This window comes from Arvicola amphibius, chromosome 10 (genome assembly GCF_903992535.2).
Source record: "Arvicola amphibius chromosome 10, mArvAmp1.2, whole genome shotgun sequence".
Lineage (NCBI taxonomy): Eukaryota > Metazoa > Chordata > Mammalia > Rodentia > Cricetidae > Arvicola > Arvicola amphibius.
Window position 1 is genome coordinate 93,171,730 of NC_052056.1, and position 27,007 is coordinate 93,198,736.

At 52.1% G+C, this 27,007-nt stretch overlaps 1 protein-coding gene across 4 annotated transcripts; it reads left to right on the top strand.

The window, feature by feature from the left end:
* The first annotated feature begins 213 nt into the window (after positions 1 to 213).
* On the top strand, positions 214 to 26,371 carry Stx1a (syntaxin 1A). Of its 4 annotated transcripts, none has more exons than XR_005287246.1 (10): positions 214 to 278; positions 13,535 to 13,612; positions 13,872 to 13,971; positions 16,836 to 16,910; positions 17,638 to 17,711; positions 17,804 to 17,912; positions 18,336 to 18,409; positions 21,213 to 21,350; positions 24,501 to 24,694; positions 25,136 to 26,371. XR_005287246.1 is itself a non-coding variant. In XM_038346633.1 (10 exons), the coding sequence occupies exons 1-10, from the start codon at positions 249 to 251 to the stop codon at positions 25,211 to 25,213; spliced, it is 867 nt and encodes a 288-aa protein (XP_038202561.1). In that variant the 5' UTR covers positions 214 to 248; the 3' UTR covers positions 25,214 to 26,371. The 4 variants fall into 4 exon arrangements, 2 of the variants coding, with proteins under 2 accessions (XP_038202561.1, XP_038202560.1); XM_038346633.1 differs by having other exon boundaries at positions 24,584 to 24,694; XR_005287247.1 differs by lacking the exon at positions 25,136 to 26,371 and having other exon boundaries at positions 21,213 to 21,469; positions 24,501 to 24,531.
* Positions 26,372 to 27,007: the final 636 nt, after the last annotated feature.

Sequence of the window (27,007 nt, forward strand, 5' to 3'; positions counted from 1 at the left end):
GGTGCCTGGAGGTAGGTACCAGAATTTGAAGTCTGGATTTGTACCCTCTTTGGACTCCCCGGGGGGCGGAGCCCTGGGCGGGATCTATCCCGGCGCGGAAGGATGATGGGCGTGGCCATCTGGGGTTGGGCTTGGGGGTCCCAGGGACTGGGGCGGGGCGCGGGCTGGCGCTGCGCAGCCGCGGGGCGGCATCCGCGCATGCGGGGCTCATTCGGCTGCAGCCGGCGCCTACTGCCACTCCCGGGAGCATGAAGGACCGAACCCAGGAGCTCCGCACGGTGAGTCCTATCCCCGCGCGCTTCTCGCCCCGCGCCCCACAATTCTCCACTCGGCTCCCGCCGGCCACCGGGACGTCCACAAGGGGTCAGAGGTAGCTTTGCAAGCCTGAGGGACCTCCAAACCCCCCTGGGAGTCCCACCCCTCCGATCCACTTCGGATCACGGACTGGAGCTCTTCAGCACTGGGACTGATGGCTGGAACCTGGGGTCTTGAGGAACTTTTCGGGGCGCTCCTGTTTGGGGGCGATTGGAGAGCTGTTATGGGGTTTCAGTGGCGGGATGCAAAATCGTGACCTGTTCCCCGCCCGCTTGTCGCTGTCCTTGTACTGTCCCCTGGAGGCTGAGCCTCTCGTCTCCCCCACCCCCTGCCCAGAGTTCCCCTCCCAACTCCATCCTTGGGCGCGCTGCGGAAATGAGGCCGCCGGGTGGGGGTGGCCTCTGCGGGAGCTGTCCCTTGGGACGCCCCATCACCTGTGGCTCCCATCACCTGTGGCTCCCGATCCACCCCGGTCGTCTTAGGGATCCCCAGCTTGCTCTGAATTAAGCACTCAACCATACCTACCGTTGGTCCACCTTTGGGCTTCTAGGCAACCCAAGCTGGCGTTGCTTAGACCCTTCCCGGATTTCCAGGTCTAACAGCGACCTGGCTCTATTTTCCTACCTGTGTGACGGAGGCCTCTGGGGTGTGGCTCTTGGGGCGGGGTTTGGAGAGGAGTGGAAGGCTGTAGAATGGCTCTAAGTTAGACCCATCATCTCTAAATCCTGAGACCTTGGTCGCCTACTCTCATCACACATCCTTCCTCGGGCCTCAGACCGAGGGACGGAAGTTAAGCTAGCCCGAGGGAGGGTTGAATAAGGGGTGCTTTATCGGGCTGTCTTATCTGATTACCCGGCTGACCATCCCCAGCGAGCTCCACCCACTGATTTCTGGGAGCCCCCTCCCCCCAGCTGGGTGGCTCCCTAGATCTCTCTTCTTGTGCCCCACTTACAGCGTTTCATGGAAAGTTTTGTCTTTGGGTTTTTGCCTAATGGCTTTGATTTCTGCTTAGCTTCCCCGTTTGTGCCTGGATCCCCCTACCGTAATGCCAGCCACATCTGTGCTCTCTAGTCTTGCCTTCCTCTTCGTCTACCTGCAACCGACCCCCACATGCCTTCAGACCTGTGTTATTCTTGGCTGGGTGCCCAGCGCCTCATCTATGTCAAAGGAAATAGACAGTCTCTCATGACATGTATAGTCTTTAAACACTTCCCCCTCCGGCCCCTTGTCACCGCCCTCAAGTTTCCTGTGCTATGTTTTTGTGTTTTATGTGGTGTCTTTTTTTTTAATCTTTCTTTGTAGCCCAAGGTAACTTGGAACCATGTAGCCCAGTTGGGTCTTAAACTCAGAGCAATCCTCCTGCCTCAGCTTGGTGAGTGCTGAGATAACAGCATGCACCACCGCGTCGGACTGGTGCCAGATTGATTCAGATAGCATGTCCAGGTGATGGATGGCCGTGCACGTGGCCGGGTCCGGCTGGGGTACCTAGTGCGTCTGTTGTGGGTGGGATGGCAGGCCTTCCCACATGATTGCAGTCTCTGGCTCTCAGCCGTCAGCCTCTCTGCTGGAGGTAACACTGAAGCACAGCAAAATGGCCTGCTTGTTTGTGGACAGGCGGTAGATCAAGGTCAGACAATTGGGTCGTAACAGACTTGAACCTAGGGCCGGAAAAGTGGCTCAGTGCTTAAGAGCACTAGTTGCTCTTCCAGAGGTCCTGAGTTCACTTCCCAGCAACCACATAGTGGCTCAGAACCGTCTGTCATGGGAAATGTTGCCCGCTTCTGTCCTGCAGACCTTCAAGAAGGCAGAGCACTCATATACATAAAATCTTTAAAAATCTTTTTGAAATCTTAAAATTTATCTTAAAATCTTAAGAAAAAAAGCTTGAACCTAGATAGATGTCCTCAACACTAGCCTGGGTGGCCCCACACATGGGGATGACTAACTGGGCTTCAAATTAACTGTACATGCATTTTACTCCATCCAGGCATCAAAGCCCCTGGAGATGGTCCTCGTGGCCCGCTGGCCATGTCCATGGAGGACATAGCTGATCCAAGCATGGCTGGACTGAAATAGTCATGGGGGCTGCTGCCATTTTTAGAAACCCCTAAGCCGGGCAGCGGTGGTGCACGCCTTTAATCCCAGCACTCGGGAGGCAGAGGCAGGCGGATCTCTGAGTTCGAGGCCAGCTTGGTCTACAAGAGCTAGTTCCAGGACAGGCTCTAGAAACTACAGGGAAACCCTGTCTCGAAAAACCAAAAAAAAAAAGAAAGAAATCCCTTATTCTCGCTGGGCAGTGATGGTGCACGCTTTTCATCCCAGCACTCGGGAGGCAGAGGCAGGCGGATCTCTGTGAGCTCGAGGCCAGCCTGGTCTACCGGGCGAGTTCCAGGACAGCCAGGGCTACACAGAGAAACCCTGTCTTGAAAAAGATGTCCGTTGGGGCTGGAGAGATGGCTCAGAGGTTAAGAGCATTGTCTGCTCTTCCAAAGGCCCTGAGTTCAATTCCCAGCAACCACATGGTGGCTCACAACCATCTGTAATGGGGTCTGGTGTCCTCTTCTGGCCTGCAGGCATACACACAGACAGAATACTGCATACATAATAATAAATAAATAAATATTGAAAAAAAAAAGAAAAAAAAAGAAAAAGATGTCCGTTGCTCTCCTGTCCTAGGGTTCCTGTTTATGAGATGCAAAGAGGGGGACGCTTGGCACGCAGCTCAGCTGGTAGAGTGCTTGCCTGGCATAAACCCGGAGTGTTGGGGCACACCTGTCAGTCATCTCAGCTCTTCGGAGGTGGAGGCAGAAGGATCCAGAATTCATCATCATTCTTAGCCCCATGGGAATTTTGATGCTAGATAGCATGGAGTATGTGAGAAAATAAAAAGTGGAAAACTCAGAGCCCAGCAAGGCTTGGGAAGAGATCCCAGGTCTTCCAGTTGTGAATGAATTTGCAGGAGCCCCTGAAGTGCAGGAGTCGGGGTTTAAAAGCACAGAGGCTCCAGGGATGGGGACGCTGGTGCTGATGCTGCTGGACGCATACACGGCATCTGTGCCTGCTCCAGCCTTCCCTTCCTTTTCCTCGTCCTCTGCCTCCTCCTCCTCCTTTTTCTCCCCCACCCAGCACCACCACATTTGGAAGGAAGGAGCAGAGAGCTTATTTATAAAAGTCACACTTGGGGAAGGAGCTGGCGTGCTTCCTCGCTGCTGCGCTGTGGGCTGGGCCCAGCCCTCTAGCCTTCCTCAGCCCCACCCCTCCCAGATCTGCAGATGCACAGTGAAATCGATCATGAAGGGGCCAGCAGGTTCCCCGGTCCCTAGCCTTGTAGCTAGGCCCCCAGATCAGAAGCCTAACCCGTCAGAGATCAAGATTGGTCAAGGATCACACAGCTGGGGAGAGAGTTGGGGAGTAAGCTGTTCCCCTGAGATGTGACATGCAGAGGCCTCGGGCCTGGAACTCAGAGGTCTCCCTTGCTTTCTTCCTTCTTCCTGCCTTCATTTGTTGGAGAAGGACTCCTCTTAAATTTATTATGTTGCCTGGAACTCCTGATCTTGCAGGCTCCAGCTCCCTACTGCTAGGGTGGCAGACACATACCACCAAACTGATTCTCTTTTGCTTTTTTTTTTTCCTTTTTCATGTTCCCCCCGACACAGGTTTTCTCTGCATCCTAGGCTGGCCTGGAATTCATTATGTAGCCAAGGGTGGCCTCAAACTATAAGCATTCTACCTCAGCTTCTTAAGTGTTGAGTAAGCCACCACACCCAGCTTTTATTCATTATCATTATTATTATTTTAATATCTTTACATTTATCCATTTATTTATCGTGGGATGGCTGCATGTGCCTGGAGGTCAGAGGACAACTTTCGGGAGCCCTCTCCTTCCATCATGTGGGTCCCGTGGATGGAACTCAACGTTGCCGTGCTTGGCGGCAGGTGCCCTTACCTGCTGAGCCATCTTGTTGTCTCTTAATTTTTTTCTTGGGACAGGGTCTTTCCCACACTGGCCGTGTGAGTCTACTCTTTTGGCCTCTCTAGTATTGGTAATTTGGACACGCGTGAGCAGGTCTGCACCTGATTTTCTGTGAGGTTTTGTTTGTTTTTAAGTTAAGGTCTCCTGTAGCTGAGGATGACTTTGGACTTCTGATTTTCCTGCCTTCGCTTTCCTAGTATTGGGATTTCAGGCGTGCCCCATCGCTAACTCAGTCTCTGCTGTGATGGGGATGGAACTCGGGGCTTCCTGCCTGCTGCTCAGGCAGCTCTACCAACTGAGCTATAGACCCTGTTCTTCATTTTCTTCTGGAGAATTTCTGGAACGGACACACACATATACACCAATAACCCAGAGTATCCCCAGATCGTTGGTCACCTCTGCAAGGCCAGCATGGCACAGGAGACCCTATAACAAGAAGTGGAGGGTACACAGGGACAGTCAGGGCAGATGAGAAATTAGAATGTGGCCCAGAGGAGCTGGACGTCCTAAGATAAAGACTGTGATCAGAAAGGAGGGGTCAGCTGACCAAAGAGTAGAATTTAAACCTTCCCCCAGATGAAACGTTTCAGAAAGGAGGGGTCACTGACAAGAAAGTAGAATTTAGGCCTTCCCCCAGATGAAAGGTTTCAGAAAGGAGGGGTCAGCTGACAAGAAAGTAGAATTTAGGCCTTCCCCCAGATGAAAAGTTTCAGAAAGGAGGGGTCACTGACAAGAAAGTAGAATTTAGGCCTTCCCCCAGATGAAAGGTTTCCGAGCCAGGCCTGTCTTGTGGTGTACGTCTGTCTTCTCGGCTACTCAGGAGGCTGAGGCTGGAAAACTCGCGAATCCAAGGTCAGTATGAACTGCATGGTGATTTTGGCATTAGCCTCAACAACTTAGTGAGACCTTGTCTCAAATAAAATATAGCAGAGAGCTGAAGTTAGGGCTCCGTGGTTAAGAACACTTGTGGCCTGGTGGTGGTGGCACATGCCTTTAATTCTAGCACTCGGGAGGCAGAGACAGGTGGATCTCTGTGAGTTTGAAACCAGCCTGGTCTATAGAGTGAGTTCCAGGACAGCCAGAGCTACACAGAGAAACCCTGTCTTGACAACCCCAAAATAAATAAATAAATAAATAAATAAATAAATAAATAAATAAATAAATGTGTAAAAAGGGGGGGGGGTGATATCAAGTCCCCTGACATCTTGCTCTCATTGCTCTATGATACTGAGGACAGGCAGAACTTTCTGGAAGAGGAAGCCCAGGGTTCTCTTTGTCCGTGCCCAATAGTCCCCTGCTCCTCAAGGTACCATCTCTGTCTCCTGCTTAACCTATTTTCTCTGCTCCTTTGTCAGATGGAGCTAGTATTAGCTAGGTTTAGTGGCATAGGTCTGTATTCCCAGAATGCAGGAGATGGAGACAAAAGAATCGGGAGTTCAAGGCCATCTTCAGCTACTTAGCAGTTAAAGCCAACTTGGGCTACAGGATACCCTGTCTCAAAACAAACAAGCAAGCAAGCAACAACAACAACAAGCCCAGAATAAAAAGCAAATAATAAAATGGATATGACATTATCTGTCTCCCAGAGGAGGTGACCTAGTGTGTGGTTTTCTTATTCCTCCTCAGCTCCCGGGGAGAGGGTTTAGAATAAACTCTATACTTGGGCATGTGTACGGCTGGGATGCAGATGGAATCGGCTTGCAGAACCATCTAGTCAAAAGTCAAACCACCTGTTTTCCATAGTACAAACATAAGGTTGAGAGAAGACCAGGGGTTTATTTAAGGATATATAACCCAGTACTGCCCCTTTCTGGGTTGTGTGGAGGGTGCTGAGCCCTGGCAGAGACTTTAAGTAAGTAGGAAGTGGGGTTGCAGGGATCGTCCAGCTCCAGGGTGGAGATAGGAGACTAGGCAGGATTTGGGAGCTTGCTTTTCTGGAGACCCAGCCTGCTTCTCTCTGTATACCCCTGTCTGGAGCACAGGGCCTCTCTGCACTAGCGATATTGACTTTGATTAGTCACTAAAGAGGAAGGGGAAAAAAAAGCCTTGGAGGCAGCCAGACAGCCATGCTGGCTGGGCCAGCAGATGAATCAAACCCTGCTGGCTGGCCTGCTGCCATCCCCCGGCCTCTGCACCTCCCAGAACAATCACACTGGCTTTCTGGAGAAAAAGTGTCCTGGAATACGGGAGTCTGTGCCAGGAAGATCACATAGATTGTCATCAACACCGCGAGGCGCAGCTCCGAGCTTTCTGCCCACAGTGGCTCTGGAGAGCTCCTGTGTTCCTCAGTTATCTTTGCCGGGGACAACACTTGCTTCCAGCCCTGCAATTTCCTGGCAGTCATGAGGTCAGAGGGTCAAAGGACAATTCTGGGAAGCCCATTCTCTCCTTCCTCCTCTCTGTGGGTCCCAGGGATCAAACTCAGGTTGCCAGGCTTGAGTGGAAAGGGCTTTTGCCTGGCTGAGCCATCTCACTGGCGTTTGGGAGGGGCACCTATGAACTACAGTGCACCCATGGGAGTCAGAGGACACCTTATAGGAATCAGTTCTTTTTATCTGCTATGTGGGTTGAACTTAGGTCATCAAGCTTGGTGGCAAGCCACTGAGACATTTCACTTGTCCAAGGAGTGTGTCTGTGTGTGTGTGTGTGTGTGGTGTGTGTTTTAATTGATGGCTTTTTTGTTGTTTTGGGGCAAGATTTTGATGTGTAGCCCAGGCTATCCTCAAACTTGTATTGCTCTTTCTGCCTTTGCCTCTTGTGTGCTGGGATTGCCGTTAGGTACCATGGTGACATAGTTAGGGTTTATGTTGCTGTGAAGAGACACCATGACCACGGTCACTCTTATAAAGGAAAACATTTAATTGAGGTGGCAGCTTACAGTTCAGAGGTTCAGTCCATGGCATGGCAGTAGGCAGACATGCTTCTGAGACGTAGCTCAGTGTTCTACATCTTGCAGGCAACAGGAAGTGAACTGTCTCACTTGGGCGTGGCTTGAGCATATATCAGATCTCAAAACCTGCACCCACAGTGACACACTTCCTCCAATGAGGTTGTGTCTACTCCAACAAGGTCACACCTCCTAATAGTGCCACTCCCTCTGGGGGCCGTTTTCTTTCAAACCACCACACATGACTTATGTGGAGTTTGTCTTATTTGTTTGCAGTGTTAGAGCTCAAACTCAAGGCATTATACAGTCCAGGCAGGTGCTCTTCCACTGAACTTTGTCACCAGCCCCTCACTGGGGGATTCTAAGCAGGTGCTCTACCACTGAGCCACACCCAGCCCCTCATTGGGGGATTTTAATTGTGTATATATGTGTATGTCTGTATGTGGGTATGTGCATGTGTGTGCAGGTGCCTTAGGGTTCTAGAAGAGGGTGTCAGAACCCCTGGAACTGGAGTTGCAGGCCCTTGTGAGCTACCCAGTGTGAGTGCTGAGTCCTGAAGTCAGTCATCTGAAAGAGCAATTTGAGTTCTTAACTGCTGAGCCATTTCTCCAGCTCCCTGGAAATGGATATTTAACCCCTCCCATAAAGGGTCCTGGATATGAAACAGGGTCCAGAAGCGGGGATAAGCAACAAAACCCACCCGGAAAAATCAAATCGTTAGGATCTATGAAAGAGAGGAAGAGCACTGGGGGTGGGGTTGTGAAGCAGCTGCATAGCTGGAATGCCAGCATTTGAGAGGTGGAAGCCAGAGGATTTCTGTGCATTCAAGGTTAGCCTGGGACCCTGTCTCACAGAACAGAATAGGAAGGGAGGGAGAGAGGTGGGGAGGGAGGGAAGGAGGGAGATATTTCCATGTTTCTGATTTGGGGGACTCTTGGACACAGGAGGGTTCCAATCTGGGAGTTTGAGGAAACGGCTCTGAAGAGGGCCAGAGATACTCTGGCCTGACTGGCAGCAAGACTGGTTTCTGTGCATGTCCGTCCGTGGGATGTTTGGGCCTTGGTCTATCCTTACCTCTAGCTGTTGCCTTCATGCTACTGCTCGCCAAGTGCTTACCCTGTCCCTTCTATGTAGCTTCCACTACCCCCCACCTGGATCCTTAATCATCAAATAAATGGCTGCTCATTTGGGTTTGTCTGTTTGTCTGTGACAGGGTCTGTGTAGCCCAGGCTGGCCTCAAACTTGGTATGTAGTTGAGGATAATCTTGACCCTTCCTGCCTCCACCACCCCAAGTGCCCAGATTACAGACATGCACTACCACGTTGATTCGGTGGTGGGGAGCAAACCCAGGACTTCATTCACGACAGGCAAGCACTCTTCCAGCCAAGCCACATTCCTGGTGCTCATGCTGAGCTCATGTACCGTGCCCACTCTGGTCAGGACACCAGGAGGAAGGCCTGCCAGGAGAGCCAGGTTAGCCTCATTACCGGATTTGCTTTGGTCAGGAATATGTCTGGGAGGAGCATCATGGCCTACGCCTGTGATCCCAGCCCTGGGGAGACGGAGACAGACAGATGGCCATTGGAGGCCAGCCCTGTGCATCGAGACCCTGACTAAGGACAACCAAGCGTGAGAGGGGAAGCAAACGAAGTGAAACAGGATCAGGATAGGTCCTTTTCACGTCCTCGCTCCAGCCACGGGGACCGTGGGCAGGGGACGGTTTGGGCTTTTCCTTGAAAGAATTACGTGATTATAATTTTTCAAAATTTTTTTTTCAATTTTCTCTATTTCTCTGTATGCATCATGTATCATACATGATGTATGACGAGGACTGGCTTGACACTAGGGCTTCTGTGTGTGTGTGATGTATTATGAGGGTACATCCTTGCCTGGGCTCCTGTGTTGACATCAGAGGACAACTTTGTATTCATTGCTTCTGTCTATCCCTCTTTCCGTGGGTCCTAGGGATCCAGCTCAGGTCGGCAGGCTTTGTGGCAGGTGCTCTTATCTGCTGACCCCACCTTAGTTCCCTTCCACCTTGATTTTGAGGCAGGCTCTCTCCTCTTAAGGAGAGCATCCATAAGCATCCGGAGCTGCTTATGGATGCTTCCAGTGGGTTCTTCTGGCTCCGCCTCCCTTCTCCCTGTAGGTGCGCTGAGAGCTCACATAACAGCAACCACATCCAGCTCTTTTTTTTTTTTTTTTTTTTTTTATAAACGTGAATTCCAGGAATTTAACCCAGGCCACTGAACTCGGGTCATCAGGGTTGCAAGGCAAGCTCTTTGACCTGCTGAGCCATTTTGCCAGACAGCCCTGTATTGATTATCTGGCTATATTAAGAGAGTTAAACATCTTGATAGGCCTTTTCTTTTTTCTTTTTTCACTTTTGTTTCGTTTTGCTTTTTGAGACAGGGTTTCTCTGTAGCCCTGGCTGTCCTGTAACTTGCTCTGTAGACCAGGCTGGCCTCGAACTCACTGATCATGTGCATCACCACCGCTCAGTTTTTGACACTGCTCAAACTACAGTAGGTTCCGTTTGCATACTGCACAACACAGGGCAGAGGCAGAGCAGAGCAGAGCGCATCTCGGGCCTCTGGAGAAAGGAATGCCTACTGGAGTTGAGAGGAGCAGAGCAGGGAGGACAGCTCCCGTAGGGCCACCCTAGGGAGGAGGCAGGAACAGACTCTTTAGAGCAGAGAGCCAAACCACAGGAAAGAGAGGAGACTGCCAACAGCAGTGCCTTCCGGAAGTGGGCAGTGCTGTCTGGAAAAAGAAGTGAGGGAGCATTCAGCTTGCAAGCCCGAGCAAGCCAAGGTGAAGGGGCGGGGCTCCTCAGGTCGCCGAGGGCGTGAAAGCACGGCCTTGGCTCCTGTCTGGATCTGAAAGGTGTGTGGGAAACCAGAGGAATGGGGAACGATTAGAGGGACAGGGTCCCCTGACAGAGGCAGCACCTGAGGGTGAGGGGATGGTGGACTTCATGGAATCGGAAGTCCAGGGGAAGCAGTGTGGATTGCAGGGGCAGGAAGATGTTCATAGGGGCGGTCGGTAGACGCTGGGATGTGTGGAGAAGGAAACTGGTCCTAGTGAGGCAGAGTCAGGGATGGCTGCTGGCCAGCTTTGACTGTCAGCTTCATACAGCCTGGGAAGAGACTCAATCCTGCAGCTAGTCTGTACTGCCTTGGCCCATGGGCATACCTGCGTGGGACATGTCTGTGTTGTTCATGTGGGAAAACCCCGCCCACTGTGGGTGGTACCGTTCCTTGTGTCCCGCACTGAGTAAGAGTGGACGGCTGTGAGCCACCGTGTGGGTGCTGGGAACCGAACTCAGGTCTTCTGCACAAGCAGCAAGTGCTCTTAACCACTGAGCCAGCTCTCCAGCCCTCCTCTCTGCTCTTTACTGGCTGTGATGTGGCTGGCTGGTCCTCTCAAGGTCCAGCTACTGTGACTTCTCCACAGTAATAGGCTGTAACCTGGAGCTGGGAGCTAAGAAACTTTTCCCGCAGAGAGACCTTGAGAAAGGTGATTCCTCTGGGCTTCTTCCTCAGGGTACCTGAGAGCCATGCCGGGTTTGACCACAGCTGGGAGGTCAGACCCAAACCTTCCAACTGGCTTTGGGGCCACTCTGAATGGCCCCTTCAGAATCCCTCCAGGCCCTTTCTTCCCAGCTTTGCCCTCACAGACAAGGTCTGGCCGTATCCCCGCCAGTCTCTGACTCTAGCTCCAGCCCTTGGGTGGTGGTGGGGATGGTAGGACAAGCTCTAGAGAGATCGAATGCCCGGCAAAGTGAAGTGGTACGGAGAAATACCAGCCCAGCCCCAGGAGTCCCAAGGGTGGAGCAGGGGGCTCGGCAAGGCTGGCACCCAAGTTCTGAGGGACTGGGGATAGAGCCAGGTTATGTGCGTTCTAGGCCCTCTACTAACTGAACTTTTTTTTTCTTTTAGTGTTATTTTTATTGTTTTAAAACTTTTAGTATATGTATGTCCTTGAGTGGATATGTGCACTTGAGTACAGGTACCTGCAGAGGCCAGAAGAGGGCACCAGATCCATTTGAGCTGGAGTTACAGGTGGTTGTGATCTGTCTGTTGGGGGTGCTGGAAACCAAAACTCGGATCATCCTCTGTAAGAGCAATATGAGCTCTCAACTGATGAACCATCTCTCCAGCCCCATTTGAATGGTTTTGAGACTGGGTCACATGTAGCCCAAGCTAGCCTGGATTTCCCCACATAGCTGGGAATGACCTTGCTTCAGCCTCCGGAGTGCTGTTGGAATTACAGGCATACGCTCGCCTCTCCAGCTTTGGATATTCCCAGATAAGGAAGCTGGAAACCGGGCAATTCTAGCACCCAGGAGGTAGAGCTGGAAGGGTCAGGAGTTCAAGGCCATCCTCAGCCACACGCACAAGTGCTCAGGCACGCCAGTTGAGTTGGTGGTTAGTTTGGGCTATAAGATAAAGGAGCAGGCAATATGGTTCCGGGGTAAAGGTGCTTTCTGCTGGGTCCAATCCCCAGGATCCACATGGTGGAAGGTGAGAACCAACTCCTACAATTTGTTCTTTGACCTACGGTGTACACATGCATACCCGTATATACCATAACTATATGTATTTTTTGTAATTAAAATTTTTTTTTGTGAATAAGCAAAAAGCAAAGGAGATGGAACAGGTCTCACTCCAGCTTTCCGAGTACCCCAGAGACCGAATGGCATAAACCCCAATTCCAGTGCTCAGGACCTGGCTAGCTGCGGAGTGATGGGACAGAGCTCTTGCAGGCTATTCCGTGCCTCAGTTTCCCTAAGGAGTACCCTGTGTGACTCAACTCCACAGCCAGGAATGGCTCCTAAGTGTGACAATAGTTCCCAGTGTCTTCTTGTCTATGGATGGGGGAGGGATGGCCACCTGGTGAAGTCCACAGGCACTCTGAGGAGAAGGAGTAGAGCGGGGGGTTTATTTTAGCTGCCCGGGGGAGGAGGTGTGATCTCTAGATGGGAGGGGGCCCCTCGGTGCTGCCTCCAGAGAAGCTTCTAGCCACCCCCTTGCAATGGGTGGGTCCTGCTTTGACGAGGTAATGGAGCCCAAGAAAATGCCTGCGTCTCATTCTTCTAAGTCCTGTGCCCCTACAGTCAGCTGTCACTATCCCCAGTTCACAGAAGAGTATCAGTTTTGCAGGGATGGGACGTCCCTGAGCCAGGCCTTCTCATCCCCTCAACCTGAATCATGTTGAGAGAGCAGATGGTACCCTCTGCCACCAGGTACTGAGCAGTCAGCCATGGCAGAGCCCTGAGCTCCTGACCCAAAGGTGACAGTTCTTGTTCTAGGTCACATTGGTGGACTTGGCTGTGGGCAAGGACATTGGACTAACCAGCCTTGGTTGATTCCGGTGTTGTTGGCTAGGATGACCATGAGCAGGGCTGGGGAGATTGCTCAGCAATTACAATGCTTGCCACACAGGCAAGAGAGCCTGAGTTCAGATCCCTGGAAGCCATGCCATGTGAGTGTGGCAGCCTGCCTGTAATTCCAGCCTCAGAAGGAAGAGACGGGGCATCCCTAGAGCAAGCTGGCTAGCAAGATTACCCATATCTGATCAGCAAGCTCTGGGCTTGATTGAGAGACCCTGCTTCAATAAATATGGGGGATGAGCAGCAACTGAAGACATCAACTTCAGGCTTCCATATGCATGTGCACATGCACACATACAAATATACATGCACATCACATGCACACACACACACACAAATGGAAAAGGGTAAAAACAATGACCATGGCTAGAAGACAAGCCTAGTCTAATTATTCCCTGGCTGGTAATTGTGGTTTTTATATGGCTGCTTTTGGGACACTGGGACCTACAGGTCTTGGAAACTCTGAGCTCCATTTTAATTGAGAAGCAGGCATGGTGGCACTAACCTGTAATCCCAGCACTTGAGAGGCTGAGGGAAGGTCAGAAGTTTAACTGTAGCCTGACCTAGAAAGTGGGACACCGTCTAAAAACAGAACAAAACAAAGACCATTGTGTCTGGAGAGTAGGAAGCCCTGGCTTGCAAGGAGTCTGTCCGGCAAATTTTGGAGACTCGAGTAGAGCTTGGTTAACTCAGACAGCAACCTATTGGCTGGCTTCAGTTTTAGGGACCACTGGTATGGTAACCAAGTTCCATAGCTACTGGAAGGGGACATGATTCTGTCACCCACTTGACAGGCAGATCTCTACTGTACTGGGGGCCTGGGGATCCTCCAGGTGGCACTGTGGCGGGAAGGAGATAGATGGCCAAAGAGCCTCACTGTGTCCATGTATAAAGAAAGTTCATAGTTTAGGATCCCAGGGGACCCACTCACGTCCACTCACATATATGTTTGACCCTGTCTAGGCCAAGGACAGCGATGACGATGATGATGTCACTGTCACCGTGGACCGAGACCGCTTCATGGATGAGTTCTTCGAACAGGTGGGAACCAGCCTGCTCTATGTCCCTTCTGGCACCTGCCATTCCTCACCCGTGAGCTGGTGCAGGATTCTCCTGCACCTAAGTCTTGCTCCACCCCCACCCCCACCCCAGGACGGGGCTCCAGTCTGAGCCAATTTGAGGGTGGATAGGTTGGTGCTTGGGACTTTCCAGGAGCGGTTGCCCAGCTCCCAATGCTGGCCCATCTTCTCTCTGAGTCCCTACTGTTTTCCTCTTAACCCCCCTTGACCTGGGTCCCCAGGTGGAAGAGATCCGGGGCTTTATTGACAAGATTGCTGAAAACGTGGAGGAGGTGAAGCGGAAACACAGCGCCATCCTGGCCTCCCCCAACCCGGACGAGAGTGAGTGAGAATGGGGGCAACTGCAAAACAGGGCTCCTGAGCCCCAGCCCCCCCGGACTGGGATGTGAGGGGCAGTGGGGTTCGATCCGCACATGTAGAAGGCAGGGCTCCTTGCCCTGTTTCAAGCCTGGAGTTGAACAAGTCATTGCCCTTGTCACCAGTAGACCAGGCCTGCTGTGAAGATTGTGGTGGCCAGGGATGGTGGTACACACTTGTGATCCCAGCAGGTGGGGGTTGGAGGATCAGGAGTTCAAGGTCATCCTCTGTTACAAAGTGAGTTCCAGGCCAGCCTCCACCTCACCAGCTACCTAGCTTTTTCCTAAGGGCACAGGGATGTCAGGCTGCTCTCCTAGGGTGCTGGGAAGGAGGATCTGTGCATGGATGGATGCATGGATGGAGGGAGGGATGGACAGACAGACGAACGGATGGACAGGGAGAAGGAGATAGTAAGTCACCTGATGAATTGGAGGTTGCTCGGCCCAACCCCTCCCTCCTTGATGCCCCTGGGAGCAGATGGCAACTCTGAGGTGGCTGACAGAGTAGGCAAGCTTCCTGTGATATCTGGCACCCTGCCCCTTAGTAGACCAGAGTCCCGCATTCTTGTGGCTCCAGGAAGTTAATCACCTGTCTCCCTTCACACAGGGAGCCTGCGTGTATCTAGATCCCACACTGTCCTAAACAGGGTCTGGCCTGGTCTTCACACTCCTGTTGAGGGGTATGTGTGTGTGTGTGTGTGTGTGTGTGTGTTGTAGCCAGGCCCAGCCAAGACCCTCTTCCCTGGAGGGTTTTAACTGCAGGCTCCCTGAGGCACTGGCCGGCCACTCCTCTGCCTCAGGGACCGAGGCTAGCCAACCACTCGTACCTCCTAGTTCCTGGAAGCTTGCTATCCTGTCATTCCATGTCCTCTGGGAGTGCCAGCCCCCTGTGCTTCACAAAAGACAAGGGAAGGCTTTTGTGTCAAGCGTGTGTCCCCCTCATCCAGGGTCCCTCACCCTCTGGACCAGGATAAGGTTCCCTCTGGCCCTTTGGTTCAATATGTAGGGATGGCAGCTGTGCTGTGCCTGCCCACCCCCCTCTGCCAAGGCAGAATGAAGCGTCTGGGACCTAAGGAGACGTCCTAGGAGGGGAGGGGAGGGGAGAGGAAGAGAGGGGAGGAAAGGGAAGGGAAGGGGAGGGGAGGGAGGAAGGAACCGCCGGGGCCGTCACTGGGGCCCAGGGAAGGCTGTACAACCATCTCACGTTATCCCTTCCTGAAGCTTTGTCCACGATGGCTGCAGTGATGTATGTGTCGCTGTCTGTGGTTATCTAGGTCACCCTGTGGCTCCGTGTGGGCTGCATAATCTGCTCGTTTTGTGGTGAGAAGGAAGCAATAAGTTCCAGATGTAACTCACTGGATGGAGTACTTGACTAGCTTGTGCAAAGTTCTGGGTTCAATCCCCAGCTCCCTGTAACTGGGACATGGTGGCACACGCCCGTAGCCATTCTAGCACTAGGCTAGGAAGGTAGAGGTGGGAGATTAGAAGTTCAAGGTCATCTGTGGCTGCACAGTAAGTTTCAGGATAGCCTGGGCTCTATCTGAAGGAAGGGGAGGAGCTGGCAGGGAGACCCCTCAGCTGCTGGAGGTGGGGCGGGCATACCATACCTGAACTACCCGGCTTCCTCGCTCAGCTTCCAGTGCTACCGCTGTCCACACTTATCCCTGTGTGGCCCACAGAGTGGGTATGGTTCCCACGAACTGGGCAGCAGAGCCACATGGAGATGCAGCTGCTCATCAAGGGGAGAGGGCATCCATGGGACTGGGAGGCAGGGCAGAGCTAAGGAGGAATATGGAAATTGGCAGTGGGTCGGGGGCTTTCCTGGATCAACGCTGCTTCTCGCTCGTGGGGGGCCGCCATCCGGCTGGGCTATTTTAGGTCTGAGCAAAAAAGGCTGAGACGGCAGGAGCAGCTGGTGACCAAGTTTCCTCTTGTTCGTGGGAGGAAGGCTCCCTCCTCCACTCCGCAGAGCCCCCCTGACATTCGTCAGGATCGGTGACCCTCCTGTCCTGTTAGTCACTGCTATCACCCCTAAGCCCTCTGTCCCCAGTGTGTATGGGAGGAAAGGTGAGAGCCAAGAAGCTGATCCCAGTTTCTCCTGAAGAGAGGGCGGTACTGGTGGCTTGGGGGAGAGGGAGCAGCGAGCTGAGCACCCTGAGGCCTCTGCCAGTTAAAGTCATAGCTGTGGCTAAGACAAGGCTTTCCCTCACCTTTAGTCACCTCTCATGACCCCCAGTGACCTATCACCTCCAGGGCTACAACCCCCTTGGGGAAGTGCTCCCTTTGAAACTGCTACCTCCCACCAAGACCACGGTGGCCCCTCTCAGCCACTCAGGGGAGCGAAGCCCCTAGAAAGGACAGCCTTGTGAGGAGTTCAGGGTCAGTTGTTGCTTCGACTGAGTAGTCAAGGTGGACACCCTGCTGACCTGGTAGGTTTCCACTTACCCTCCTGAGCCACCAGGTGAAGCCAGGTGAACCCGGCCCCATGCCACCCCCAGCACCCAACAAGCAAACAGTCCTCAGCGCCGCTGACTGCAGCCCGACCAGCCTTAAATTTAGCCCCATCTGTTATCCGCAAGGGATGGGGGAAGCAGCAAAACCGGAGGGCGGCTTCTTGGAAGGCAGCGGGAGAGGGGTGGGGAGACTGTAGCTGAGGTGGCCTCTACCTAGAATTGCGACTGTAGACAAAGATGGGGGGGGGGAGGGAGAACGCTGTAATGTTGGGGTTTGCCCAGAGCCCCCTGTTCACTCTTGGTGCCAGAGGCCGGGTCTGAAAGAGGAGGAAAACATGTATGTATCCTGCACCGCATGTCCCCCCTCCCTCTGTAGAGACCAAGGAGGAGCTGGAAGAGCTCATGTCGGATATCAAGAAGACAGCAAACAAAGTTCGCTCCAAGTTAAAGAGTAAGTCACTCCGGGTTAGGTGGCTGGGGATGTGGCTCAGTTGGTACAGCCCAGCCTATGTGAAGCCCTGAATCTGATTCACAGAACCCTGTAAGATGGGTGTGAAGACTCACACCTGTAATCTCCAAACGTGGAGACGTAAGGGTCAAGAGTTCAAGGACAGTCTAGGCTACACAGTTTGAGGACAGCCTGGGCTATATGAGAATTACGTAGAAATAATACATTTTAAGATCCACCCAAGGAGGTGGTTGGCATCCTGGACTCATGCAGAGACCATCTGGTGTGTTGTCGGTGTTCACAAATATAAATACATGTCCCATGGCCTTTGCAGTTTAAGGACACCTGGTCCTCACTTTCCTGAACAAAAGAGGAATTATCAGGTCACAAAGTGGCCCGAACTGCCAGTCCTAGCATAAGCAAGTACATCCAGGTGCGCTCACACACACCCCTACCTTACTTAGAGTATCCACAGGTGGGTGTGTGCTTGCACACAGATGTACACAGCTGCACACACTATCCAGCGAGAACCGTTGTTGGTTCCCCCCCATTATTGTTTACAGTTTGTTTTCTGTATGAACCCCTCTCCGCCATACCTTTTGACACGGGCAGAGGCTTCGGTGGGCGAGGGAGGTTTGGGGTGGGAAGCTGAAGCCTCCACTTGTGGGAGGAGCCGATGCACGGAGGCCATGCACTGCTCAGCCGTCCCCTATCATCACCCTCCACCCAGGCATCGAGCAGAGCATAGAGCAGGAGGAAGGTCTGAACCGCTCATCTGCCGACCTGAGGATCCGGAAGACGCAGGTGCAGCAAGATGGTGGGGGTGGGCGGGTCTCTGGGTCCCAGTGGAGTCTGATACCTACCAGCTCTCCTGTCTCCCCGCCCCCGACTCCCAGCACTCCACTCTGTCACGAAAGTTTGTGGAGGTTATGTCCGAGTACAATGCCACACAGTCCGACTACCGAGAACGCTGCAAAGGACGCATCCAGAGGCAACTGGAGATCAGTGAGCTGGGGCGAGGGTCCGGGCTGGAAAGGAAGGGCCTGTGGCTGAAGGAGTGGTAGATGGGGCTTGTGGCTAGTAATGTAGTTTGGACTGGAGAGTTGGAGCCACAAGCCGGGGCTGGTGGCAGTGGTTCGAGCTTAAGTGGTGGTAGGTGTGGCCTGTGGCTAGGGGTGTGGTTTGTGCTGCATGGGTGGTGCCATGGGTAGAGCCTGGGTATGGGCCTTGGACTAAAGTGAGGTGGGTAGGACCTTGTGGTGCATGTATGGCCTGGGTTGGAAGGATGGGGCCCTTCCCTAACAAAAGCCTAGGGGTGGGAGTTGTAGCCAGAGGTGTGGTTGAGGGTGGGGCTTCGGCTGGAGGGCTAGGACTAGAAGCTACTGCGTTCCCTGGAGAAGGCAGGATTTACTGTAATTCTATCCACAGCTGGCCGGACCACGACCAGTGAGGAGTTGGAAGACATGCTGGAGAGCGGGAACCCTGCCATCTTTGCCTCTGGGGTGAGTGGGAAGCATTCCGTTACCGGGACCCATGGACCACATGCCTCCACACAAGGCCCAGTGCAAGTGCCACATCTACGGTCAGGACAGTGTTTGGATTTTAGAGAAAGCCTGAGTCTCAGTCAAGAAAAGGAAGGAGACCAAGTTCAGGGTCCCATAAATATCAGGGGCAACGGTGAAAATCAAAACTTGTATCCAGGTTAGGATGCATCATCAGATAAAGGAGCTTGCTGCCAGCCCTGGCTGATGACCAGAGCTGGATCCCTCGGACACGATAGTGAGAGCAGAGGACTAACTCCTACAAGTTGTCCACACACACACCACACACATACATACACACTCCACACACATACCACATAGATACATACACATACCCCCACATACATACATAGCACGTGAGTGTGTACACGCACGTGCAAATAAAACGTAATAAAAATTAAGACCGGAATCTAAGCCGGGCACGATGCCTCACACCTGTAAACCCAGCGCTTGAGAGGCTGAAGAGAGCGTAGTGCTGCTGGTTCAAGGCCAACCAGGGTATGTCTGTAGACCAAGCAGGTGCGATGTTGCACACCTGGCATCCCGGCACCAGGCAGGTGGAGGGAGGAGGATGGAGTCGCTATCATCCTTGGCTACACAGCTCATTGGTGAACAGGCTGGGCTCTGTGGAGACCCTGCCTCAGAACAGACTCGAAGTGTCTGTAACTGCAGCAGTGAGCAGGCAGATCTAGGCCAAAACAGAGCTTGACGGCCGGCCAGCCTAACCCAAAAGGTGAATTTCTGGCTCAGTGAGAGACTGTGTCTCACAGAGGCAGGGCCGACAAGATGGCTAAGAGGGGAAAGGAACTTGCTGCTGAGTCTTATGACCTGGGTTCAATCCCCAAGAAGTACACAGAGGAAGGAGAGAGCTGGCTTCACCAAGCTGTCCTCTGACTACAAGCAAGCTGCGGCATGCACACACTCCCATACATGCAAATAAAAACTGTGTTAAATCTATTTAAGAAATGGTGAAGAAGAGTGATAGGGGAGAATACCTTGTTCTGACCACTGCGTGTGTGCAAGTTGGTACACAGACCTGTTCATGCGCGCACGTGCACACACACACACACACACACACACACACACACACACAAATGTTTAGGAAACCCCTGAAACAGGACTGGGCTGTAGCTCGGTGGTTAAAGTATTTGCCTGCTACTCATGAAACCCTGGATTTAGTTCTCAGCACTTACTAAAACCCAGCGAGGTGGCAGGTCAGGCATGGTGGCACACGTCTTTAATCCTCACACGTAGGAGGCAGAAGCAGGTGGATCTCTGTGAGTTCGAGACCTGACCACTCTGCCTATTGAGTTCCAGGACAGCCAGGACTGTTATACAGAGAAATCCTGTCTTGGAAAACCAAAAAAAAAAAAAAAGATAGAGTCAGGATAATCAGGAGTTTAAGGTTATCTTTGGCTGTGTCACCAGTTCTGAGGCAGTCTAGGATACATGAGATCCTGTTTCAAACAAAGATGGCTCAGCAACTACCTAGGTTTGATGCCAGGACTATTTATAAAAGGAGAAAATTGACTCCTTGTCTGGATTCCACCTATGTGCTGTTGAGCATGGTTGCACACACACTCACATTTACACAATAAATAATGGCATGTGTGTGCATTTTATATTATTTATTTGTTTGTTTATTTTTGATGGCAGGGTCTCACTATATGGCCCTGGCTGTCCTAGAACTCTCTGTGCAGACCTGGCTGATTTGGAACTCACAGAGATTTGTCTGCTGATGCCTCTCAAGTGCTGGGATTAAAGGGGTTCACGCTCATGCCTGCCATAACAAAACAGTCATTTGTTGAGCACTAATTCTGTGTGTGTGTGTGTGAGTCGGGGGTGTGTCATCAGCTCCTCATTTCAGGCAGGAATTGAGTCACACAGAAACTAATTAGCAGTGGAGCAAAAAAAGGAGGCTGGAAGGGCTATGGCGGCAGCTGCTTCTGGGTAACCTCTGCTCATCTCAGCCACCTTTCTTCTTGGCCCCTGTTCTGGTTTCATTTCCATGGCTGTGATAAAATGCCAGGACAGAAAGCAATCCAGGGGAGAGGAGTCATGATCTAGCTCACAGGAGCTTGAAGTAGCTAGTCACATCACAGTCAAAGCAGAGAGAAAAATGAATGTTCGCATGCTTAGTGCTCGGCGAGCTTCCTCTTAACATAGTCCAGGATCTTCGGGGTAGGGAATGGTGCCACTCACAGTGGGCTGGGTCTTCTCATCTCCGTTAACATTGATAATTAGACAATCCTTCATTGATAATTAGACAATTCTTCATAGATATGTCCCTAACTAAGCTGATTTGAACAGTCCTCATTGAGATGAGACTCTTCCTGGTGATTTCAGGTTATGTCAGGTTGACAGAATTAATGTTGTTAATGCGGTGGTGGCGCACGCCTTTAATTCCAGCACTCGGAGGCAGACACAGGCGGATCTCTGAGTTTGAGGCCAACCTGGTCTACAGAACGAGTTCAGAACAGGCACCAAAGCTACAGAGAAACCCTGTCTCCAACAACAACAACAACAACAAATTGACAAAATTAATCATTGAGCTTGGAGAAATGACTGTGGTTAGGAGCCCTTGCTGCTCTTCCGGGAAGCATGAGATTGGCTCCCAGTACCCATGTCTGACAGCTCCTAACCACCTGTCACTCCAGCTCTAGGGAGTCCAACATCCTCTTCTGGCCCTCAGTCACTACACTCACACTAAACAAACACATACACATAAATTGAAAAACGAACAATGGCAGGCTCCCCGTTCTAGATCATCATGGACTCCAGCATCTCGAAGCAGGCGCTGAGTGAGATTGAGACCAGGCACAGTGAGATCATCAAGCTGGAGAACAGCATCCGGGAGCTGCACGATATGTTCATGGACATGGCCATGCTGGTGGAGAGCCAGGTGAGTGCCCTTGTCTGCCATGCTAGGACCTCTGGCTCCCAGCAGCATCCAGGACCACACTAACCCCCTTCCCTTTCCACCCAACACGCTGCCCTGCCCGGGAGGGACAGTGTCTTCAGGTAACCATAGTCTGTTGTAAGGGCCTCCAGGGATCCTGCTGCATGGCTCTGCGTGGTCCCCCTGGCCCTGCATGGTCCCACCCCTCACCCCAGCCCTGTCCTGGCTTCACAAACTCGGTCATGGGTCACTGTGGACTGACTGCCTTGCTAGGGGCTGATGGCGTAGCAGTGGACAAGACAGTTGAGCATTGCTTGCAGGAGCGAATGGCTGTTGGGTGGGAAAGGGTAGCACAGCATCTCTATAGAACAAATAGAATATTCTCTGGAATTGGGAGCCACAGGAGACCTGGGATAGTTATGAATGAGGCCTAACACAAAGTCATAAACTAAAACTTGAGATTTTGTGTGTGTGTGTGTGTGTGTATGTATATGTGTGTCTGTGTGTATATATATATATACATGCGTATGTGCCTTATTTCTTCGAGACACCTTCTCTCACTGAATCCGGAGCTCACCAAATCAGCTAGACTGACTGACCAGTGAGCCTCAAATATTCATTTCTGGCTCACAGAACTGGGGTTAGAGGCACAGGTCTCTATGGTTGGCTTTATATATGGGTGCTTTTTACAGGGGATCCAAACTGAGGTACTTGTCAACTGAGCCATTTCACCCTAATTACCTGACATCCGCCTGCCACTGCAAGTTTGTTTTTTCTTTCTTGATCTGTTTTTGTTTTGAGACAGCATCTTGTTCTGTAGACCAGATTGAACTCAGACATAGAGATCAGCTTCTGCCTCCTGAGCACTGAAGTGAAGGCTGTGCCCATGTGCTAACCCACATTCAGGGCTCCATCCACTCAGGGCTTCCTCTGCCCCTCAAAAAGGGACCAACCAAGAAGGGTTCCCAGGAGAAATGAGAAGCAGCCTCTGGCTGAGGGACCAGCAATGCCAGGGGCTCAGCAGGAGGCTGAGCTTGAGAAAGGAGGTCTGTGGGATACAGGGAGTGGTCAAGACCAAGCCAAAGTTGGAGACAGAAGAGGTGGGAAAACTGGTGGTGCTGAGCACCATGCCAAGAAGCTGTTCTTTTATTTCTGTAGCTCTTATTGAGTGGGTTTTGTTTTGGAGACAGGGTCTTAGATGTGTCATGCCAGCCTCAAACTTGGTTTGTAGCTTAAGATGACCTTGAACTAATAGATATACACACACACATATATATATATATATATATATATATATGTATATATATATATATATATTAATGTGTATGGGTGTTTCGTCTGCATACATGTCTGCACTATGTTCCTGGGGCTCATGGAGGCCAGGAGAGGGTGTCCGATCCCCTGGAATTGGGGTTATGTGATCTGCCATGTGATGTGGATATTAGGAGTTGAACCAATATCCTCTGGAGGAGCTGCCAGTGCTCTTAACCACTGAGCCATCTCAGTCTAACCTTGGATTTTTTTTATTTAAAAAAGAAAAACAAAACCTTGTGTGTGTGTGTGTGTGTGTGCGCGCGCACAACCCTATGTGTCTGTGTCTGTTTATGCTTTTGGAAGTAAGTTTTCTCCTTCAGTTATGTGGGCCAACTGAACTCAGGCTTGGCAGGAATTGGCTTTATCTCCTGAGCCGCCTCACGTCCTGGACCTTTACCGCCTATCCTAGCCCCTTGCCTCCACTTCCTCCCAAGCGATGTGATCACAAGTGTGTGCCGCTGAACTCAGTGCTGAGGACCGAATGTGGGAGAGACACCCTGCATTCCAGGCATTCTCGGCAACTGCCATAGCAACTGAGCTTCAGCAGCTCCAGCCCTTTGTTCTGAGATGGGGGTCTTCCTTGGCTGGCCTCAGGTCTATGGTGATCCTCCTCCTCCAGCCTCCTGAGGGCTGGGAGTACAGGGCTAAGTCTCCACGTTCTGCTTTGTTGATGTCAATTTAGTTTTGTTTTTTTTGCTTTTGTGAGATAATCTTGCTGTTTAGCACAAGCCAGGCTTTGAACTCCTTATGCTGGCTCAGCCTCCTCGGTGCTAGAATTTTAGTCACCACACCTGGTTTTCTTGGGATTTTGGTGCTGTTTGTTTGTTTTTGGTTTTGTTTTTATTATTATTATTATCATCATCATCATCATCATCATCATCATCATCATCTGTTTGGGTCTTTTTGTTGGGGGGTGATTGTGATTTCTTTTACCTTTGTAAGGAAGGGTCTTGCTTTGTAGACCAGGCTAGCCTTGAACTCCTGATCCTCTTGCTCAGCCTCTTAAGTGCTAGGCTCTTAAGTCATGCCTGGGTAGACTAGGGGTTCTGTGGGTAGACGTAACATCACCTTAGTGGGGCGCTGCTGCTGTGTCCTGGTGAGAAGCTCCCAGGAGGAAGTGTCAGACTTAGACATGACATTGCTGTGAGCCTGTAGGGCGGAGTCACGGGCAGATGAAGCACATAGGACCCAGAGAGGTGGGCTGGCTAAAGGTCTCAAAATTTGAAGACAGCAGATATTAAGAACTTCATGGAGGGCTGGAGAGATGTCTTTAAGGTTAAGAGGGTCCTGAGTTCAATTCCCAGCAACCACATAGTGATTCATAACCATCTATGATAGGATCTGGTGCCCTCTTCTGGCATGCAGGTGTACATGCAGACAGAACACTGTATACATAATAAATAAACAAAATCTTTATAAAAAGAATCAGAACCGGCCCCTAAGGAAAGAGTCAGAGGCTTGCCCATGGTCACCTGCTAAATCTCGGCCAGGCCCGGCTCAGGCTGCAGCCCACTCATTCCCGCCTTGCCTTTCTTTGCCTGGCATAATGCATTTCATACGGTCACAGCTGACCACCCTCTGCATGGTCTTCACCCTTGCCTGAGACTGCATGGCCAATTTCACCCCCAGGATGGCTGCTGTTTGGGAAAGATGGGAGATATTCCTGGCATGCCTTGTACTCAAGATGTCCTGGCTAGGTGCCTGGCCTGGTGGCACAGGTGAGAAGCTCCCTGCCCTCCTCACAACTCTCTCTCTCTCTCTCTCTCTCTCTCTCTCTCTCTCTCTCTCTCTCTCTCTCTCTCTCTCTCTCTCTCTCTCTCTCTCTCTCTCTGACTTCAGGGTACTTTCCTGAATCCCTCCTCTGAGCTCCCTTCTGGTTCTGAGGAGGGAGGCCTGGACCTTGGGTACCCCTGGTGCTGCAGGGGGAGATGATTGACAGAATCGAGTACAACGTGGAGCATGCTGTGGACTACGTGGAGAGGGCGGTGTCTGACACCAAGAAAGCCGTCAAGTACCAGAGCAAGGCGCGCAGGGTCAGTGGCCAGCTCTGTCCAAGCCCGTGCCCCAGAGAGCCCTCAGACTGTGAGACACTCCTCCCCATCTGCCTCTGTCCCGTTTTCAGAAACCCAACCATAGCCTTCACCGCTCCATCAACAGCCCATTCTAGGCCATTACCTACCCCCTTGTCCTGACCCTTCAGATCTCAACCCTCATTTTCCTGATTTTGGGGTGTTTTTGTCCATATGGGGGATGGAACCCAGGATCTAGCACATGCTAGACAGAAGCTCTACTACTGAGCTACACCCCCAGCCCCTCACCAGGGGATTCCAGGCTGGCTATCACCCCCCTAGCCCCTCACCGGGGGCTTCTAGGCTGGCATTCTATTATTCAGCCCCAGCCTGAGTCCTCATTCTGGCTCCTCCTTTCCGGTACCCCCATGGCTCTTCTGAGGTCTGCCCTTTGTCTCCCTGCAGAAGAAGATCATGATCATCATTTGCTGTGTGATTCTGGGCATCGTCATCGCCTCCACTATCGGGGGCATCTTTGGATAGATACCAGCTCCACCTGCCTCTCCACTCTGGACCGGTCTCCCGGAGGAGGCCTCTGGCTGCTGCGCCTAGCTGGGTTGCCCTCCCCATCCCTGCCTTCTGGCTGGGAGCCCTTTCCCTCCCCATCCCATACTGCTCCCTCTCTGCCATGAGGCTCCCGTTCCTACCACCCTGCCCCAAGCCGTGTCGTGTGCATGATCTTGTGACAGTGTGTATCTGTACAGGAGGCAGAGGGGAGCAGGATCAGGAACAGCCAGAGGGGCTGGGGACAGGTCAGTGTGGGCAAGACTCGGGCCCTGACCAGATCCGTCTTTCTTCAGGCCTGAGGTCCACCCTCCCCTGGAACTCGGGCTTCTTTCTGGACCCCAACCTTGCCCTCCCCTGCCCTGCCCTCTGGCTTCTCCAGCTCTCCCCACCATGCCAAGGCACCTGGAGGGTGGGGACCAGCTGGTCACATGGTGCTGCTTTTCAGGTTAGGGGAGAGGTGTCCTAAGGGATAGCCCAACACTGAAGTCTTTGTTAGCTTACCACTGCCAGGAGGCTCAGGGTGTCATGGCTGCCGGTGTGTTAGGAGCAACCAGCATCCCTACTTTGGGCAAAGCTGACAATGTCTCTGGCCTTGGCTACCCTTACTACAGCCCCGGGAGTCGTGTCCCTGGGCTGGGCCTGAGCCTAGTGAACTTCTGCACGAAGCGTGGTGGTGTCCTCTCCAGCCTGGCTTGGAGCTGAGAGGTGGAGCAGACCTCAAGCCTCTGCCCAGTCTCTTAACAGGCATGTCGAGTCGCGGCCAGGGTTGCATGTTGGGGACAGTGGTCCCCTGCTCTCTGTATGTTCTGAAAAGCCAGGTGTCTCCCACTGATGTGCCACGTGATGTCAGGTGTACTGGATGCAGTATTCAGCAGCCAGCTGGGGAGGGGGCTCCCCACTTCCCCTCCCCTGCTATCTTGGGGCTTCTCAGAGTAAAAAATGTATCCCGTGCCCCAGGAACCTTTTCTTGTCCACAGGCAAGGAGTATGCATGCGAGCGCATGCAGCGGGAGTTGGGGCCGTGTCTGTGTGCCCCCTTCCTCAGCTTTGCTCCTGCCCAGTGACTGTGACCACTGTCCGTGCTGCCTTCTCTCACGGCCACTCCCCCCACCCCTTCACCAAAGGTCTTGGTACAACCAGCTACCCATTTTGTGAGATTTTTATGTAGAATAAACATTTGTATCTGTAGTGAGCCTCTGCTTGGAACTTTTTTTTCCCATTTGCAGTGTAGGGGGTACAAGATTGACCATGTGGGTACGGAAGGGGAAGGGGCTCAGAGATGGAGGATTCCCAACTTTCCTGCAATACGCAGGTCTTCAGCTGCTTCTGGATGGTCAGTGGGTAACACCTGGGCTTTTCTGAGACCACCCCAGAACCCCACCCTTGCCTAGGGCAGAGCCACCTTCACCCACCAGAGGTATGAATGTTTTGCCAGCATGTGTGCCTGGAGCCAGCAGAGCTCAGAAGAGTGGGTTGGATCCCCTGCAACTGGACTTGTGGATGGTTGTTAGCTGCCACATGGGTGCTGAGAACCAATTCCAGTTTCTCTGCCCAGACAACCAATGCTCTTAACCGCCAAGTCATCTCTCCAACTCCAGATCTTTCTTATTTATTTTAATTTTGTTTAAGACAGGGTCTCACTATGTAGCCCTTACTGTTCTGGAACTTACTAGGTAGATCAGCTGACTTCAAATTCAAAGTCAGAAGTAGGCTTCCAGAGTGCTGGGATTAAAAGGGAGAACCACCATGCCTGTTTATGTGTATGTGTCTG